Raw genomic sequence first — 13742 nt, forward strand, 5'->3', positions numbered from 1 at the left:
GCGAAAAGTAAACATAACCAAGACAGTCAAACCAGCACTTGTATGGATCCTGTAGCTCATTGTAACAAGCTAAGAACTCATAGTTCTTGACTGTCAATAATAACACATCAACAGGCAGATTTGCATCTTTTGGGTCCTTTGTTTTTGCCTTGACATCACGCATGGATAAACAGTTAATTCTAAGCTCAGGAGGGTTGCCATTGTTGCTTTTTGAACTACTAGCTTTATTGTCTAGTACCGGTTTTGACATGGCTGATGAAGTTCCATAGTAAAAGTGTCTCTAAGGAGAAAAACAAATGAATTTGATGATAATTAATCAATGTGCTCAGAAACAATGGCATATCAAAGAGTCATTGAAGGAATGCTCTAAAGAATCTGTTTTGCAGATAACCATTTCTAAACATAAACTGGGGAAAAAGATGACCGGTCTGTAACAGGAAGTAGAACTCACAATTGAACGTCCATTATGGGGCAGCCCTTGGGGTACTGGAGTACAAACAAGTGACTGGAGCGGGCATTACTGCTCCACAATCAGTTGTCATCTTCCATCTTGGACGGTACTTTCCCTCATGCCACTTAGAGTAATGGAGGTGACAACAATATGGAAGAACTCTCGTTGGGTTGGCAAAATGTGGCCACGGCCGTTTAATAAAGGTTTAATTTACAATAAATGCAAACTACTGCTTACTACATGATTACTGTCGACGCTTAATAGAGGGTGGCCGGCTTCATGGAGGTTCAACTTTTTGCAACTCCAGAAATATAGTTATACATAGTTTCTTTTGTTATTCAATGAAATCCATTAAGTGGTCAGGTATTCTGAAGTTTAGCCATCAAAAGGCTTAAGTGCTCGGACATTTGTCCAGTATTCCCCTCCGTACAAACCTAATGTTTATATGCGTTTTCACTGCCGCCACAGTATATTGCTTTGCTTTCTACTGTGTCTAAAAAATTATCAGTCATGCACCTCACCAAGTCACCGCCATCTTTGAGCACTGGAGAGGCTGCCCGGGCTGCTGTGTAGTGTATTACTGTATCAGCGGGCTTGTTTCAAACGACAGTAACACCACTTTAAACCTCTTTATGGATAACAAATGCTCCTGGAACGTCTAAGAACGAAACGTTGCCAGAAAAGCACAACAACTTCACGATCGCGCTGTCGACGAGGAAAGAGTTTGGCAAGGGGGTGCCGCTATCCAATGATGGTAATAGACTGGGCAGGCGGAGGAAATGGGTACGAGGAAGTGAATAGAGGCGTTTCCATGGTAATAATTAAGAAAACACAAACCCTGCTGCTTTTTAAAGAAGTTTCTTTCCTCCTCTTTTTTTCCGGGCTAAACGCTAGTCTCCGCTCAGTATCCTTTTCGTGACGAAGGAAAAGACCCGAAAGAGGTTCCCAGGAAGTACTTCGTATGAGGCCTGGTCGGAGGCTAGTCCAGATGATCGGTCGTTCACGTGCCTGTAAAAAGTAAGTAAGTAAGTAAGTAAGTAATTTTATTTAACCACATATCGCATATGAGTGATAGCTCGTTTAAATGCAAATGTGCCATAAAAATTACAACGTGATAATTTACATAATGTACATGTACAAGTGATAAATAAAAATAAGAAATTAAGAAATTAAATCAACTAAAAAATAATAATAATTTAAAAAGAGAAAATATTGGTAATCAGATTGTCTATTTACAAAATACACAGTTGCAGTCATACGATGAAGACAACTGTATGTTTTGTAAGTTTTTCCTAAAAATAGAGAGGGACTCCGACATCCTTATTTTGTCTGGTAGATTGTTCCATTGTTTGCCAGCCTGGTACGTGAAAGAATGTTGCATATAAGATGAGGTCGGTCTTGGAAGAACAACCTTAAGATGGCCCCGTGGGCTGTAACCATTGCTTCGCAGTAAAAACTTTTCCCGAATGTAGTTCGGTGCCTGGTTATAAATGCTATTGTATACGAGTATCAGTGCTTGTTCTATGCGTCGATGTTCCAAGCTTTTGATATGTACAGTTTTAAGTAGCTCTTCATAAGCAGTCGATTTAGAGTAGTTAAGAAGAGTCCTAAGGGCAAATGCGTTGGTTGACTCCAGTTTTGCAGACAAACCTTTACTTAGACCTATGAACAATGGTGATGCGTATTCAAAGTGAGGCAGAATAAATGCTTTGTACAGTTTAATCACAATATCTGAGGGTATAATTTTACGAATGCGACGAAGAATTGAAACTTTTGTGTTCACTTTCCGGCAAATTTCTTTAATATGTGTTTTAAAAGAGAGTGAATTGTCGACAATTACACCAAGGAGCTTGATCTGTGGAAAGTAATCCAGTTCATTGCTGTCAATAACAAAGGGCGTTGGTAGAGTTGCTCTATTGAAGACGATGGATTGAGATTTACTATGGTTAATCGCCAGGAAGTTTTTACAAAACCAGGAAACGAGTAGATCAAGGTTGTTTTGTAGATTTATTTGCAAGGTGGATGGACAAGGGCTTGAAGAGTACCCCGTGGTGTCATCGGCATAGAATCTTAAGGAGCACGAAATATCTGAAAAATTCGCATCATTCATGTATATATTGAAGAGAAGGGGGCCCAGGATCGAACCTTGAGGAACTCCACACTTCATAATTTGCCAGTCTGACAGGTTACCGTCTATCTTGACATGTTGCTTTCGGTCAGTCAAGTAAGAACGTAGAAGTTGTTGGGCGTCTTCAGTTACACTGTACGCTGACAGCTTTGCAAGAAGCAAATTATGGTTAATAGAGTCAAATGCTTTGGAGAGGTCTATGGTAATTGCTGCAGAGTGCTCGCTAGAGTCTAAATTTGCTCTAGTATCTTCGCATGTTTTGAGGAGGGCTGTTGTGCATGAATGTCCTTTCAGGAAATGAAGGCAAAACTCGTATAGCTGATCAAAGATTACTCTTTCAGCTATCTTTGAAACAGCCGATAACACAGATACAGGACGGTAATTAGATTTTAGAGTCTCGCTATCTTTTTTTATAGATCGGAGAAATAGTGGAAGTTTTTTTGTAGGCCAGGAACTACCAGTGATGCATCGATTGATAAATTTTGTGAGAGAACTGAGAATTGCTGGTTCAGCAAGTTTCAATAGGCGTGGAGAGATTCCGTCAGCACCGGTGGCTTTATTAATTTTGATACTGGAAAGTATCCTCTTGATGTAGGAATCCCGAACAGGAGTAAATGAGAAGCTCATTTGTCCTTTAAATTTCTGTTCAATGGCTATAACACTGGAATGGGTCTTAAACTCTTCTGGCTGTAGGTTAGACATGTGGGTAGGCCTGGGTACTGCATGAATGAAATAATCGTTTAGAAGATTGGCGACATCAATACTGTCAGTAATGAGGCGCCCATCTTCAATCAGTTGAATATGGCTGTTACCTCTGTCCTTGCTGGGAAGCAAACAGTGAAATTTCTTCCAAAATTCCCCAGGGTGTTCGGAGTTTGTGGATACATTAATGCAGTATGACTTGAGGGAAGAGCGTTTTAAAGAAGTGACAAAGTTCCGTTGTTTCCTATAGGCCTCCCAATTTTCAGACGTTTTGTTCTTAGTAAACTTTCTGTGTAGACGATTTCTAGTGTTTATAGCCTGAATAATTTTTGGTGTCATCCATGACACAGTGTTACCGCGTACCAGTTTCCTCTTAAGCGGTGCGTGACGATCAATTACTTCAGTGAATAATTTATACCAGTGCGCCCAGATGTCGTCGACATCATCGTAAATAAACGCTCAGCATCGATTCGAGGATTTTCATTACGGTTCTTCAATCCTGTCATTTCGAGTTTCCCTCAAAGCCGTGATCCCGACAGTTTTAACTAGCTTATACCAATCTTTTGTTTTTGAAAGTTTCCAATGTAGTGGGTTCTAGATCCCTTCTTCTTCTTCGGGGAACAAGGGGCGTGAGAGACTCATGGAAACTATGTTTCACTTATTTACGTAAAATGAAAGATTTCTTTTTCTTTTTGGTATTAAATAGCGGTCTTTCCGAATCTCGGGAAAGAAAGACTCTAGGGGGGACGTGGGAACGTGGTTGTTTTCGCCGTGATAATAGCTTCCCCTGGGTATCCGGGGGCAGTAGTGTTAGTGTTTCCCTCTTGATAATGAGCTTTTGTTGAAAATAAAAGCATTAAAAGGAGACATTTGGAAAGACGAAGATTTCCACTAAGTGCTGTTCAGGTAATCAGATATCTAATCTCCTGGAAACCTGCTGTAAGTTTTAATTGAAATTTCCTTCAGTCTTTACATATGACTTAGAACTGAAAAAAAAGAATAACAACAACAAAAATGATGATAGAAAATGGCGACAGCCTCGATAAGCTTCCTTTTAAAAATCTAAAACAATCTATAAACCCTAAGTAAATCAATGCACTGAAAAGTCATTAACTGACGACAAAGCAATTGCTATTTACACTAAATGAACGGCTGACCGGACTATTCTTTTGTACGCAATATATGTAAGCACTTTCTGACTTCACGAACAATCCCGTATATATTATACCTCTATACTAAGACGTGACTATATTGGTTAAATGACAGGAATTTTCAGTCTCAAAAGGCCTCTAGAGTTCGCATCAAGTAATGTAAAGGTGATGGTTTCCAGGTTTGAGGTCTGACACTGAACATCTGAGGATTGTTGACGTTAATTATCCTCTCCAGGGATCTTGGTCTGCACTGGTGCCACGGTGCATGCTTCGTTGTAGTTGCCACACGGCCAAGATGTCCCTTGTTTCGGCTTCAAACAAATAAAGCAGAATTCCTTGCCACATCGACAGCGCATGTGCTTGCACGCTTCAATGTGCTCGATAAGCATGCCACAAGCTAGGCATGCGCGGAGAGAGGGGCAGCCCACCACTCCCACGATAGCCTTCCTTTGACAGTTGCGCAGAATCCTGAGGCGTTTGTCTACGCCTGAACAGTCCTCGTTTCCTTAAAAATAGACGGAAAAGAAAAGAAGAAGAATATCTATTTTTAAAGTTCAAAGCAATGAGAACGAAGCTAAACTTGCCGTTAGTCGAGAAGTTGCATATAAGAATTATGAAAGATCTATCACGTTACTTCGAGGGTGAGGCTCTTGTTACCCCATTCTGGATTACGTCTTTTTAATGAACACCCTTCAGGTGCTGCAAAGGCTGGGAAAGGTTTTCTAGATAGAACTTTACAGTCTTCCACCAATGATCAGCTCAGTTAATCAGCTCGGTTGGTTGAATTTAGAACTGCATGTTTATAAACACGAGAAAGGAACAAACTTCACGCTGATTAGAAGCTAGTGATAGGAAACATGACTTTTTTACATAGATACGGTTCACGTAGTAAAAACAAACGTTGGGGAAAGCAAATAACGTGTTATTACGTTTACAAATATTTACCGGAATACTTTAGACAAAGATTTGAGAACCTTGAATTTGGATGTAAAATTTTTGACATCTTACTGTTTTAACTATTTAAGGTTTGTTTTTGTATTTGTGTTTTTATTTTTTTTTTCACATTTAAACCCTGTATATTACTATTTGGCGAATACAAGAGCCGGCTCTTTGCGAACATTATTAATCAAGAGCCATAATAGGATTATGGCTCTTGTTTTAATACAATATTATCAGAGAGATAATCCCCACCACACTTTTCCGTGCTAGAGTCATTGGCCCACTCTCGAAGACAATGCCAGCAGAACTCGTAAGGCGTCTTGCTAATCTTACTGCACATTGGACAAACCACTCTGATATGCTTTTTGTTGCTTCTTTCTACCATTGAATTGCATTTAGGGCATTCTTGAATTCCCATAGCCTTTATCAGGTAATTTTTGGAAATCTTCCTCTCAAACTCCTTAATTTCATTATCTGTCAAAACAGCCAATCGTCTGACATCTATGTAGTCCCATTCCACACCACAATAGACCGGCGGCTGGTCCTGGCTGATGTAGGGACAAAAAAACCGCGACCGACCCGCGTCCAATAGGCTGCGGCAATAAATTGTCAGAGATTCAGGAGCTGAAAAGAAAACAAATAGAACCTGATATACTTGGTTTCACTCAACTTGGAAATTTACAGTTAAATTGTCTTGTCTTCCAGCGATTCAAAACCACTTTAACGAAAAATATTATCTTTTGGCTTTTTACTGTCCACTCAGACACCTGCGCTCACACAGGATAACTTGAAATTAACTTAGCTAGTGGTAGCGAAATGTCGGCTGTCTTCTCGGGCTATTGAATGAAGGTCAGTACCGTCTTACTTTGTTAGATAATATAATCAGCCTGACAAAAGTGTCTGGACATACGCATTTTCCATAGCTATTTATATTTCCTTTCGCAGTCATATTCCAGCAATGTAAAACCTTCTTACGTTTTAAATAAATTATGTAAATATTTTTTAAACAGATCATGTGATTGAAGATTCTTCTTCTTATCATTATTCTTATCATCATCATCATCATCATCATCATCATCATCATCATCGTCATCACCATCATCATCAGTATTATTATCATTATTATTATTATTATTATTATTATTATCAGATTATTACCCTGATTACTATTATCATTCTTTTCTTTTTTTAACCAAGTCCCTGGCTTGCATTCCATAAAAAAATTGTTTTTAGGAAGGATAGACTCGATTACCAGCCGCTGTTCGAGAAACGAACACGGGAAGCACCGAGAGAGCGGCGAAAATCGAGCCTAAGAGAAGGACTGAACTGAAACAATGTCTCAAGTGACAAAAGTTTCTTACTTATTGCATGTCCACATGGCATCTTGGCTCTTTTGTTTTCCGGATCGTCATCCCAAGTGATCATGTCCGGGGCATCGCTCAGCTCTACGGCGTCATCCAGTTCTTTCGGAGGGGGAACATCTGATCCCCCCTTCAGACGAAGGACTAGGAAAACTGTGGAGCCATGTTGCAAGCCGTAGTCCTTCAGGCGCTGGCGTTTACCCTCCTTCTCACTCTGCAGTTGTCTTCCTGCATAGATGACACGTTGCTCCTCTTCTGGAATGCCGGTCGTTTTCGATAGCTTTGAAAAAAATTCCTTTACTGTGGCATCCTAAAGAGATGAAAAATTTATCATTAAGACCTGTTAAGGCGAGTTTATTCCTGAATAATGATATGTCCGGTTTGACTAGACTTCTAAGAATATTTAATGCCATAAAATGTTTTTGACATAACAGTCATAGTTCCTTCGTTGTTAAATGTAACGATTGCTGCGTTCTGAATGGATGCCGCCGCGTTTCGTTATAAATTCAGAAGAAATTTTTAGTACTCACCTCATGAATATCGATGGGGGTTGTCTTGCCTTGCAAACCTTTCACGAATATTTGAATCTGTTTTGGTGCCATCGATCTATCTGTTATAAGAAGTGTAGAAAGACAAGCAAAAAGTGCTGTTTCCAGTGAAATGAAATAAAGCTAGGCTCAAGGAAAAAAAGTACGGTAAGGACTCACATTTCCGGGCGCTGCTAGACAGAATGAATAAAATACAGAATAGGGACTGCAAAACCTTTAAACGCCAATTTTCTTTGTGAAGTTGTTTTGGGACATTAAGACCTTTTATTGATCCGATGACGTCATCAAGTCGGGAAATTTCCCACCCAGACGTATTTGTGTTGTACGGTATTCCCAGGAAAGTAGAGAGTAGATGGGTTGACATGATCTTAAATGGAATAAAATCAGCCGAAACGATCTTGACTAGATCATCATTTGTACTCAGAATCTCTACGGCTTTTGGAATTTGCCTGTTTATTTCAATGATATTTGTTTTTTACACAGCAGACCCATTTATATTTCTCGTATAAATAGCCCTCTCTTCAAATAACTAGGGGATTCCCCTAGACAGCACTGAGTCATCGTTGATTAAACGAAAAGAAAAGCTACTCAAAGTCACTGCCTTTAACAATCCATCTTTTATTTGCTACTGGATAGGGAGCAACTTTCAGGTTTAAAAGATAATATGGGAATTAAAGGTGAACAAATAAGAAAGTGCACTCGCTTTTCTCGGAAACTTGCGCCGGAAGTGACCTGAGGGTTTTTTCCCTTTGTCAAACAAAGAAAGGTTTTTTTCCCCGACTTCACGCCAAAATGAAAACTAACAAACAAGATATCGAAATACTTTTAATAATAATATTAAAATTATTAGGGTCTCAAGACAGCGGTATCAGGATTAGTTCAAGCGTTTTTGGAAAATAGCTGCAGAAACTTTGAAGATGTATCACGTGAAGTCCTTACTCAGTCTTTCGTCTTCAGTGTCTTCGCCTGTTTCAGGTATTTCTTCAACTTTGGGTGCTGAAAGTCTTGCAGAAAACCTTTGTTTGAATGTTTGAATAGTTTTAAATTTCGTGTCCTTACCACCGAGTGACCAACCACTCTTCTTTTACGGAAACCCTCTGACGTCATTTTTATTGAGGAAGTATGTTTATATGTTTTGTTTATGCCTGTTAGCAGCCCGTGTGAGTCGGGCCTCGCTTGCCTCTTAGAGAAAAAAGTCTACCAATATGACCTAATAAACATTCCAACAATACTGGGCCAAATTTCCTTTTTGACAATTTTACCTTTATAGCGTTACAAGATCGGGTCGGGGCTTATCGTTTTGGAGAATAATTTAAACGTCGGCGGGGATTCCCCTTGAGAGTTTCCCAGAAATTGAAAATGAAATCAGGCAAGTCAAACGTGCATAATATAGTACAAAGTAGGCGGACTGGAAAAAGCAACCAACGCAAAACACACTCTTTATTTTCGGGCAGATGCAATGAGCTTACAAAGGGAATTTATTTCCAGGTAAGAAAGTAAGCCCCAGTAGACTACAAAACATATAACCACCCACTTTAAAGACGCAATCAAGTTTCGATACTTCAGTAATATAGTCTGCTCGCTCTTTTAAGAGTGAGCAGATTATATAGAAGGCTCATCAATTTTTAGTACTATAAATTGAAACAGACCCGCTTCGAGTCGCTCTTCAAATGTTTTTATAATAGCCTGCGATCATGCCCTCCTTATATCTCTATTAACGCAGGTTAATGCTGTATCGAGGTGTAGGCACAGTATATTATTGCTGGGATGGATTATTGCCAGATATTTATCATATTTCGGTTAGGCAGTTGATTTTAACCGGTTAAAGAAGTAAGCCAAACCATCTACTTTCTTGCAAATACGCGACATACACTGCTGTACAAGTTAAGGCTCTTATTTTTGTCAAATACTATAGAGTACAGAAGGAGCTAAAGCAGCTACAGTCCCTTAAGCCTCATGGCATTGAAGTGAGCATTCCTTCTGACAGCCTTCAGTTATGGGAAGCTATGGTACCGGGGCCTGAAGAGTCTCTATACAAAGGTATAAATCCTTGTACAGGTGCAAAGTCGAAGCATTGAGCTCCAGAAGTTATGCAGCTCTTCTGTTTTTCATAAGTTACAAATTATCTATAGAGCGTTTTCACATGACGTCACGGCGGCCATATTGGTGTTCCAAAACAAAAAAACGGCGGCCATGTTGGAGTACCAAACAAATCCTGTGGGAGTTGAACTCTTTTCTTATGTAAACGCTTCCTTTTGTTTCAATAAATTTGCATAGATACTGGTCACGTGCGTGAAAACGCTCCATTTAAGCATTGTAATTTGCCGTGGTATATTCCTTCACACAGCCAGTCAGATTGTTTGATTTAGTTCAACTGAAGGATAGGCAGAGAAAAATTTTTATGTTTTTAATGACACTATGAGTCACAGTTATCTGGTAGTTTGGTAATGACATTTTTAGCCAGTCAACTGATAAATAGCATAGAACATAGAAAACATATAAAGTGTACTCGATGCACTGTAATGTCGCTGTATTTTATTTCCAGGAGGGCGATTCAAAGTTCAAGTGTATTTACCGTATCCTTTGGCAAACTGTCAGTTATTTTCACACTGTTGCTAGCTACAAAAGGCGCCTAAAATAATTGAGCTAATCAGAATCGGAATTCGCTATTTTTACATCTCCCATAATACACCTTGTTTGCCCCCCAAACTTTTGGATAAGCATTGTCTTTTATCCCTCTTGGGACCACTGTATTACCTAGGAGAAATATAAAACAAAGGTTATGCAAAGTTTTGGGGGGCAAACAAGGTGTACTATGGGAGACATGCAAATGGGAAAGTGCTTTGCGCTGCCCTGTTTTCAGGTGCCGTTATCGCGCGGGGTGTCATGGGATGCACTCAAAATGTGTCCTACCCAACACATCTGGCGCGCCTCGTGAAAACAGGAAGGTGTGCCTGCTGACGAGGCACAGTGACTCTCAGTTAGTTTCGGTTTTGAAAGATGGCGCAAAATTTCATAGCCAGTCTAATGAAAATGCGCAAGTAAAAACCGTCTAAATTATTTAGGACGCCTCACTGAAAAATACATTAACTGAAATCGTGAATCATTCTATTCTAGAACATTTACTAATCGTGGAGTTATGCACATTCCTCGTTCGTATCCTTGACTTTATGTCTCTATTCAGTGAGAACTATCCTCTGGGACATCCTACGGTAAGCTTGATCTAGTAACCGGGCAACTATCACGATATAACTGTTACGTTCAGATTTGCAACAGCACCTCAGTTGGTGCGAGTGGAGAGTGTGCCAATCGAAGAGGTTACCTCTCTTTTATTCACGCAGTGCGTGTCTAGGCGTGCTATCAGTTACCCCTTTATATCGGAAATATTACCAATAGATTTGAAAGGCTTTTTAATTCTCTTTGAAATATTGCGAGGGATAAAATTTGGTTGATGTAACCTCTAGATCATTTTAGCAAGTTGCAAAAGTAAAAATACTTGCCTCAGTACCTGCAGGGTTAGCTCTGTTGAGTGCTACCTCCCTGGCGAAAGTAAAGGGAAGAATCATGGTTCCGCACCTATTTACACTTTACAGGTGGGGGATGGGAGGGTATGTACGACTACAAAAAGGCTATGGATAAAATCATTTTTGAGTTACGCTTGCAAAGCAAAATTCTTTCTTTTTCCTGAGAGTGGATTTCCACGGTCGAGTATTTTTACGTGCGTAAACAAAACAGAGGCAACGTATGAAAGGTAGCGCGTAGACATAAAAGTTGAGCGAGGTTCAACTTTAACGTTTACGCGTGGCGATCATGTCTACATTGCCTCTATTTCATTTACGCGCGTAAAATTTACCTGCTGGTGAACGTAAACGTTACACTACAGTGGAATCCACCCTTAGACCCGTTTTGTTCTGCCCGAGTATCTCTAACCTAGTCAGTCTTCCAGGGAGAGAATTTGTTGTATTTGATTTCACTGTAGGTTCGTTTTCTGTCTCCGATATACCACTTGAACGTAAGCCCTTCAACTGGTCACGTGTGCCTGGGCTTCTTATCCGAAGAAAACTGGTTACCAACTCGTTGCGTTCGAGATGTGTTGAGTGCTGTCTTCTCTCTGCTCATCAAGCCCGAGCCGGAGAACTCCGCTGACCAGACGTTACTACAGGCGTTTAATAACAACAGGGCGTTTTATGACAATAAGGCCCGAAGAAGCGCAAAGAGGTTTTGATGAGAAAAGGAAATTTTTAGCAACTGTATAAAACTGTTGCTACCGCGGTACGCTACTCTTTGGATTTTCGGATGCATCTGCCATCAATTGTGTCATTTGGTTTACTTATCCTAAGAAAACTGTTGTCTGTTAGAAATAATTAATTCCAGTAATTACTAATTTATTTAATCGACTTAGTTGCTCCAGGGTTTTCTATTGAATCAGTAATGTAATTTTACTAGGAAAATATTTGGTTTCAATGTAACTGCTGCAATGGAAACCAGTCAGAGAAGCTTTTGTTAACGTTAGTGTTTTTGTTTGTTGGAAATAATTTGTATATGCAAGCTTAGGTTGCATTTTGCGCTTTCAATGGGCCCGATGTGTTGTTGAGATAACGTAAACAAACGGCGTTATTCGTTAACTCATGGTGCTGATCGACTTAGGAAACTACAATTTACAGAAAAGAGAGTACTAAAGATAAACAGTTGTAACGACAATCAAAAAAGCAGTAATCAGATGTGGGAGTAAACACATCTGTGCTTATATACAACTCGCTTATTTTTGTAGTTAGTTTGATTTAATGGGAAATAATAATTACAAATTACCAACTTTTCAGTTCTCTCTGTCAAGTGTTGAGCTGGGGCTAGCTAACTGAGAGAGGCAGCCTATAGAACTGCCATAGTAGTGTGATAGATATATCTCTAGCCAAGACAGTATAAAAGGACTTTCATCCTCGCTTGTCCGGTCCCTACGAGCTGAATCACTCAATCAATCAATCCTCCATCACCATCCACCTCCGTTTGGTGACGAAAATTATATTTAAATTCAGCTCATGAATAAATTCTCAAATCATTAACAACTACGATTTTGGAATTGCATCAATCAACAATAGCCATTTGGTATTATCCCTTAGTAAAGGTCAACTGTTGGCGGTTGAATTAGTTGAAACGTTGCGAGCAACATCAAAATCAGTGACCATCAGGAGACAAACGGTAGACAGAGTTGTTATACACTAGAACTACTTCCCTTTGTGTCTTGTACTATGTCGATAACAGAAAGTGAACATAGTTTTTTTTATCGAATCAACTACTAAAACGTTATACTGCTGAGACACTAATTATCGAACTAAGAACTACCAATGACAAACATGAACCAAAACAGAAGACTGACTACAGGCAACACTTGCATATGAGATGCTTTGCTCTTCACATGGCAGTCCTGTGTTTTAACTATCACTGGTAGTCCTGTGGAAGGTTGGTATGGCTCACACTTCCCTCCGTTGATACACGCCGCTATTTCCTTGGCTTTATCACGTCCACTCAAGTACGCTCCCTGCATGAAGCTGTACCATTCTCCATGTGTGCCCTCACCAGCGAAAAATAATTTTTTTACTCGACCTGCCATGTTCGCGAAGACGGATGCGTCAGTACCGATTACTGGGTCTGTCCAGGATCCCAAAGTGAACTGGTTTTGCGACCATTTGCTCACCAAAATTTCTTCAAAGAGAAGAAAGAAAAGTCATTACTTTTCTATTTCATTACGGCAAAATTCCGAAAATAAGCCCCGGGGCTTCCATTCTTCAAAGGCCCTCTTTGAGAGGCTTATATTTGGAAGGGCTTATCTATGGAGGGAAATTTGCGTTTCAAAATCGATTGGGCTAGCTTTATAGTTTCAAGGAAATTTAAAGTTTTTGCTTTTCTTTATTACTTTGTGCGGGGCTTATATTTGGAGGGGCGATTTAACGGAGGGTTTTTGCGTTACGAGTTTGGGGGGCTTATATTTGGAGGGGCTAATACATGGAGGGGCTTATTTTCGGAATTTTAAGGTATGTTAATTGTTATAAAATCTGCGCCAAAATGAATAATAGTCCACCAGCAAAGCACAAGCAGGTTGTGTTAGTCAGTCAGTAAGGATGCAGTTCAGATGCCATTCAGTCAGTCAGTCAGTGCAGCATTCAGTCAGTCAGACAGTCGTTCAGCCAGTCAGTTAGCATGCCAGCCAGCCAGCCAGTCAGTCAGTCAGTCAGTCAGTCAGTCAGTCAGCCTGCCAACCAATCAGTCAGTCATTCAGTTAGTCGATCAGTCAGTCAGTCAGTGAGTCAGTTGTCAGTCAGTCAGTCAGTCAGTCAGTCAATCAGTCAGCCAACTGCAGTCAGTATGTGGCATACCAGCCGGTCATTTATACAGATAGCCTGCTGGTCATTCAGTAATTCAGCCAGTCTTTCTTTTAAAGAATGAATGAATGGATGAATGAATGAA

The 13742-nt window shown here is 39.9% G+C and overlaps 3 protein-coding genes across 3 annotated transcripts in view; 1 reads left to right on the top strand and 2 right to left on the bottom strand.

Annotated features, from left to right (window-relative positions):
- Nucleotides 1–4177: 4177 nt before the first annotated feature.
- LOC140951939 (uncharacterized) lies at nt 4178–7438 on the bottom strand. Its single transcript, XM_073401318.1, has 4 exons — nt 7263–7438; nt 6733–7042; nt 5624–5995; nt 4178–4937 (listed from the first exon to the last, which is right to left on the bottom strand). Exons 1-4 carry the CDS (start codon nt 7332–7334, stop codon nt 4651–4653), a joined length of 1041 nt encoding a protein of 346 aa, XP_073257419.1. The 5' UTR covers nt 7335–7438; the 3' UTR covers nt 4178–4650.
- Nucleotides 7439–8641: 1203 nt separating this feature from the next.
- LOC140951601 (ubiquitin conjugating enzyme E2 B-like) lies at nt 8642–12314 on the top strand. Its single transcript, XM_073400889.1, has 5 exons — nt 8642–8768; nt 9196–9320; nt 9826–9856; nt 10465–10492; nt 11260–12314. The coding sequence occupies exons 1-5, from the start codon at nt 8740–8742 to the stop codon at nt 11503–11505; spliced, it is 459 nt and encodes a 152-aa protein (XP_073256990.1). The 5' UTR covers nt 8642–8739; the 3' UTR covers nt 11506–12314.
- A 56-nt stretch (nt 12315–12370) lies between these two features.
- The window catches only part of LOC140951597 (uncharacterized), a 10402-nt gene continuing 9030 nt past the window's right edge, over nt 12371–13742 (bottom strand). Inside the window, exon 3 of the mRNA XM_073400883.1 lies at nt 12371–12980. Within this exon, the coding sequence (XP_073256984.1) occupies nt 12610–12980 (371 nt within the window). The 3' untranslated portion in view covers nt 12371–12609. The remainder of the gene's footprint in view (nt 12981–13742) is intronic.

Source organism: Porites lutea, chromosome 11, assembly GCF_958299795.1.
Source record: "Porites lutea chromosome 11, jaPorLute2.1, whole genome shotgun sequence".
Classification (NCBI taxonomy): domain Eukaryota; kingdom Metazoa; phylum Cnidaria; class Anthozoa; order Scleractinia; family Poritidae; genus Porites; species Porites lutea.

What these genes read in the sequence shown, in the direction of transcription:
- LOC140951939 (XM_073401318.1), bottom strand. Translation starts at nt 7,334, where the DNA reads ATGGCACCAAAACAGATTCAAATATTCGTGAAAGGTTTGCAAGGCAAG. An exon ending in CCCCCATCGATATTCATGAG is followed by an intron (nt 7,043 to 7,262) that starts GTGAGTACTAAA and finishes TCATCTCTTTAG; the next exon opens with GATGCCACAGTAAAGGAATT. An exon ending in GCCATGTGGACATGCAATAA is followed by an intron (nt 5,996 to 6,732) that starts GTAAGAAACTTT and finishes TTTTCTTTTCAG; the next exon opens with CTCCTGAATCTCTGACAATT.
- LOC140951601 (XM_073400889.1), top strand. Translation starts at nt 8,740, where the DNA reads ATGAGCTTACAAAGGGAATTTATTTCCAG. An exon ending in CAAAGGGAATTTATTTCCAG is followed by an intron (nt 8,769 to 9,195) that starts GTAAGAAAGTAA and finishes CAAATACTATAG; the next exon opens with AGTACAGAAGGAGCTAAAGC. An exon ending in TGAAGAGTCTCTATACAAAG is followed by an intron (nt 9,321 to 9,825) that starts GTATAAATCCTT and finishes TTTTATTTCCAG; the next exon opens with GAGGGCGATTCAAAGTTCAA.